Source organism: Alligator sinensis, unplaced genomic scaffold, assembly GCF_000455745.1.
Source record: "Alligator sinensis unplaced genomic scaffold, ASM45574v1 scaffold1322_1, whole genome shotgun sequence".
Lineage (NCBI taxonomy): Eukaryota > Metazoa > Chordata > Crocodylia > Alligatoridae > Alligator > Alligator sinensis.
In genome coordinates this window covers 879,958-884,438 of record NW_005842116.1, presented here as the reverse complement: position 1 = coordinate 884,438, position 4,481 = coordinate 879,958, and the positions used below count along the sequence as shown (strand labels likewise).

General features: G+C 44.7%; 1 protein-coding gene across 3 annotated transcripts in view; it reads right to left on the bottom strand.

Moving 5' to 3' along the window:
* Window positions 1–48: 48 nt before the first annotated feature.
* Window positions 49–4,481, bottom strand: part of SLC26A9 (solute carrier family 26 member 9) — a 58,489-nt gene continuing 54,056 nt past the window's right edge. For all 3 annotated transcript variants that reach the window (XM_025205425.1, XM_006024749.3, XM_025205426.1), the window contains exons 20-21: window positions 3,186–3,263; window positions 49–2,142 (exon numbers count right to left, since the gene is read on the bottom strand). In XM_025205425.1, coding sequence (XP_025061210.1) covers window positions 2,095–2,142; window positions 3,186–3,263 — 126 coding nt within the window. In that variant the 3' untranslated portion in view covers window positions 49–2,094. The remainder of the gene's footprint in view (window positions 2,143–3,185; window positions 3,264–4,481) is intronic.

The following is a 4,481-nucleotide window of genomic DNA, read 5'->3' as shown; positions in this document are numbered from 1 at the left end:
TATTAACACTTTGATTCTTACAATAGAAATAACTTTTTCAAAATCGAGTTTGTTTTTCATTAGTAAGGCCATTGTTTATTTTTGCATTCATGGAATGAAACACAGACTAGTCAGTTTTATTTTTTGTTTGTAGTCAGGTTCACCTTCCGGCCTTCCTGCTTTATCCCAATACTGGAAACACTTCAAGGTAAAGTTTAAAATTCTAGCCAAAAAACAAACCTGTTTTTTCATTGCAGTTAAAAAAAATAAAATAAAAATCACAGGGAATTATTTCTGCAAACTTAATTTGTCAAACCCTGAATTTGGGGCCTAAATATATTTAATAAACATCCCTTTAACCCTCAGCTTATGTTATATTTTTTCAGACTTTACATTCACTTTAAATACATCTAATCTTATTCCATGCTTCAGAGAATCAGCTTTGGGATGGAAAGGAGGAATTAGAAAGCTAAAATAGCAAAGAGTCATTAGCATCACTCATACATTTTTTATGTATAAAAGTATTTAGGGTTTAAAAAAATTAAAAAGATCTCATCTGTCTGTCCCCAGGTTGTTGAGTCAGGCTTGCCCGCCCAAGAGGTAGATGGTCCTGGTAGCATCAGGCTATGGAGAATTTTAATTAAAATTTTCTAGCATGCGATAGGTGACAGCTGCTTGTAAGGGACCAGGCACTTAAACCAGCAGATGAGCATTCTCTTGTTTTTTAGGTGATCACATGAGATCCCACATGAGTTTAAGCCCAAAGAAGTTAGTTGTGAGATCTCAAGAACTGTCGACTGACTGCAGACACAAAACTTCACAGATTTCATAGACAGAGCTGGAAGGGACCACGTAAGATCATTAGGTCCAGCCCCCTGCCCAAGGGGCAGGAAGTCAGAAAACTTGCTCATGCTCCAACTATATTGATCCTGTGGAATAGCATCTTTTAAAATTGTAGGATGTATGCATTATACTGAAGAGGCTCTTCTTCTCCTACAGTCCTGAACTTATTAGGGGTGAGCAAACTAGTTTGGAAAAACTCATTGCCCTGAACCACTTGTCCAAGTCTCAAACTGACCCCCAACTGAACCTGTAAGTAATGACCCATTATCAAAAGCAGGAAGAGGAAGCCTCAAAATATCATAGGAATAAATGCTCTCATGATATCCCTAGACTAATCGTCTGATCAAAGGCCCGCTGCGGTCCTTGGAAAGGTTCCCATTGACTTCAGGGAACTTTAATTTTGCAGGTGTTTCAAATAAACTTTATTTAAAACGCCCAGACTATTGGGAAGGCCAACATGTGCATGGAAGTCCCCCGATAGCAAGGAGCTCTTGGTCATGGGAACCAACCGGGGCCAAAAACTCTCCTATAATCCAGAAAGCAGCACTGCTGATACGCAGTGGTACCACAGATTTCAGATGAACAGAAATTCACAGCACTGGCATGTGCAGTCATAGAGAGCTCAGGGGAGAAGGGCAATACAGAGAGTGCAGAGGTGGTTCTAGGCAGCAGTCCCAGGAAATTCAGGGTTTTACACTCAGGGTGCAGAATGCAAAGTTCACATTTAACACATCTGTGTCCTGCAAGCCTACATCACTTCCCCTTGTGAGGGCTATTTTTGTTTATGAATCAAAGCCAGGAACGGCCTGCGATATTTCCTTATGCTTCACTTGATCAGAAAAAGCAAAATAGACTGTGATTCCTGGCTTACACAGTCCACATGCACAGGGGTGTGCATGTGTTCCGGTGGAAGAGGGTTGGCAATGGTGACTAATATTAATAATCCTGTACATTAAGGCACCTGCCATTAAATGAATGTCCTTCTCTTCTGTGCCTAGTTGAATGTTATTTCCTGAGTTCCTGCTTCTGCTGTATTATGTCACCTGCTCCGAGAGTCCTTTGCTCCAAGTTCCGGAAGAAGAGAACGACGGGGAGATGTTGGTACGAGAGGAATGATGGCCCCTCACTCTGCAAAGTCATTACTATCCCTGGGCAAGAGCACATAAAGGCTGGTCGTCTCACAACATAGACTGCAGAAGCTTCTTCCTAAAGGGGTATGTGATAGGAAACAGTTCTGAAGGATTCATTGGCACAGTTATCTTCCCCACGTGCTCACAGAGCCGTCTGGGCATCCGAATGGAACATACTTCCAAACATCTCCTGAAGGGAAGCAACAAGACAGATCGATTAGAACGGATATTGGCACAGCAGTAACAAGTGGAAAAGTCTGGCAGAGTGGTTCGCATAAGCTGGTATCTGGCCTCACACAGGCACTCCACCTTGTTAAGAGGCTGAAAGTATCTCCCTCCACAGACTGTCTTTCATGGTTTGGACCCTCAGCTGGTACAAAGGACTTAATTTCTGCTGAAGCCAGTATAGCTGCATTGATCAGACTTGCATGTGAGCTTGAGGGGCTGACCCAAGAGCTAGTGATGGCATTTGGTTCGGGCCCAATCTCCAGATGCACCAGTCTGGAGACCTTCAGGTCTGAATTTGGACCTGAGCTTCACTGTACAGGCCCGCTTCCTGTATGAACAAATAGCAAAATGCAATAGCCTGGCTGCCCACCTACTCAGGTGTCCTGCGACAACAGCCAGTATCGGATGTTTCCAAGGAAGGTATGACCCATTTAATCCCACAGTGTGCAATATCCATTTTGGGGCCAGGACAGGGAGGGCATTTCTACTTCTGTACTTAAGAATGAAGCTTAATAGCCTCTTTTCTATTGTGCACGGATTAATAAAGACAGCTGACACAGAAGCCTGGGATGGGGGAGCCTCTCTTCAGCAGACAGAAAGTCTTATGGCAGGAGACACTTGCTGCCATAGGCTGTTTCTGTGTGGTCTATGCTGTGCCTAGAGTCGCAGTCTGTCAAATAAGGCTAACGTTCCCTTCTCATGCATTTTGCCAGTTTTATCTATGTACCAGTAGGTTTTAAGCTTCATGGTGTAGGGGCTTACCATAGTGAATGTTCAGTGTCCAGCACATTGGGATTATGTATTTCTACCACAATACAGATATCAAGAATCTGCACCATATTCCAAAGGCTATTCCTGCAAAAAACTTCTAGAAGTCTTCCCAGTCCCCTAGGTGTTTGCTAGTCATAGCATTTAGCACGCCTGCTCTAATCTACCCTTGCCAGGATTTAGGATTGCTGCCTTATTTCTACAAGGGAGTAACTGCCCCCTGCTCCTGTTACTCACCTCCTCCAAATTCTTGAATTCTGCACTGCTTTCATCTGCAGACTCATCATAGATAGAGAGCTCTGTCTGAATCGGCCTCTGCAAGAAATCAACCGTCAGTGATTAGCAGATGCAGGGCTACAAGGAAGGAAAATGCAACTCACCGGAATTTCAGACCCATGAAGGTGTCCTTTATGGTTTGGGAACATAGTCACATTTGAGCACATTATGATCAGGTGTAGGCCTGAATTAAAACAAACACCACATCCAAACACCGGGGAAGGGGATATAGAAAACAACTGTGCAGTAATAATTGGTCTGGACTGTTATTTGCCCTAAAGCCAATTTACGCTCTTCTTGGAATTATAATTGACATTTACACTGACTTTATGCCCACATCAGGCAGCCAAAGGGGCATCAAGGGACACTAGTATAAAGCAGAATCTGGTCTATTGTCTCCTGGACAGTTTCCTTTGGATTAAGGCCATGTTCACCCCAGGGTGAAAGTGTCTTTTCCAAATTCAAGGGCTCAACCCAGGGCCCACCCTGGTTACCAGCATTCCTGTAAAAATCCTCCTCCCAGTCAGCCACCAGCACCAAACAAAATCTTTCTTGGCACAGTTAAAAGCCAGCAGTTTCCTTGTCCCATGTCTCCTTTGAAGGCAGCAAGTTTCACCTCCAGCAAATCTCCCAAAGACAAATAGATTTTGTGCAGCAGCGATAAGGTAGGTCCTCCACAGTATCAGCCCAAGGCTGGGGCTGCAGAGGCCTTATCGATCCTAACAGTGTAAATAGTGGTTGGGAGCAGCGCATTGCCAAATGCAGCTGGGTACAGTCTGGGTTGGAGAAAGGTCAGAACCTTGGGGCCCTGTTTTTAGGGAGACGAGAGGTTAAGCTGTAAGATCAGTGTCAGCAGCGATCACCTAAAGCTGCACGTGCCTGTCTGTCTGTCTCAGTTCATAGACTGAGGCCAGCACTGTAACAACTGATTGTTTCCCTTCCTCTGGAAGAAGTGCAGAATAGCTCAGCGTATGGCTACGTGAATGTGGGGAGGTGAACTAGGGGGCAAATGGATAACGTCTATGTTCTATCTAGCCTTGCAGTTAAATGCGAGGTATTCTCTTCCCTTTCAGCGAGGGATTCTCTGCCTTACGCTCAATGCAGGGGAGGAGCCTGCACACGCAGAGTTACAATGCAGTATCTGATGTGCAGCACAATCGCACCCCAGAACCTCTCACAGTAACCTGCTCAGGTAGGCGTACCCTCCCTGCCCAACTAGGAGTGCTGTTTCATCCACTCCTACCCAGCACTCCTGCT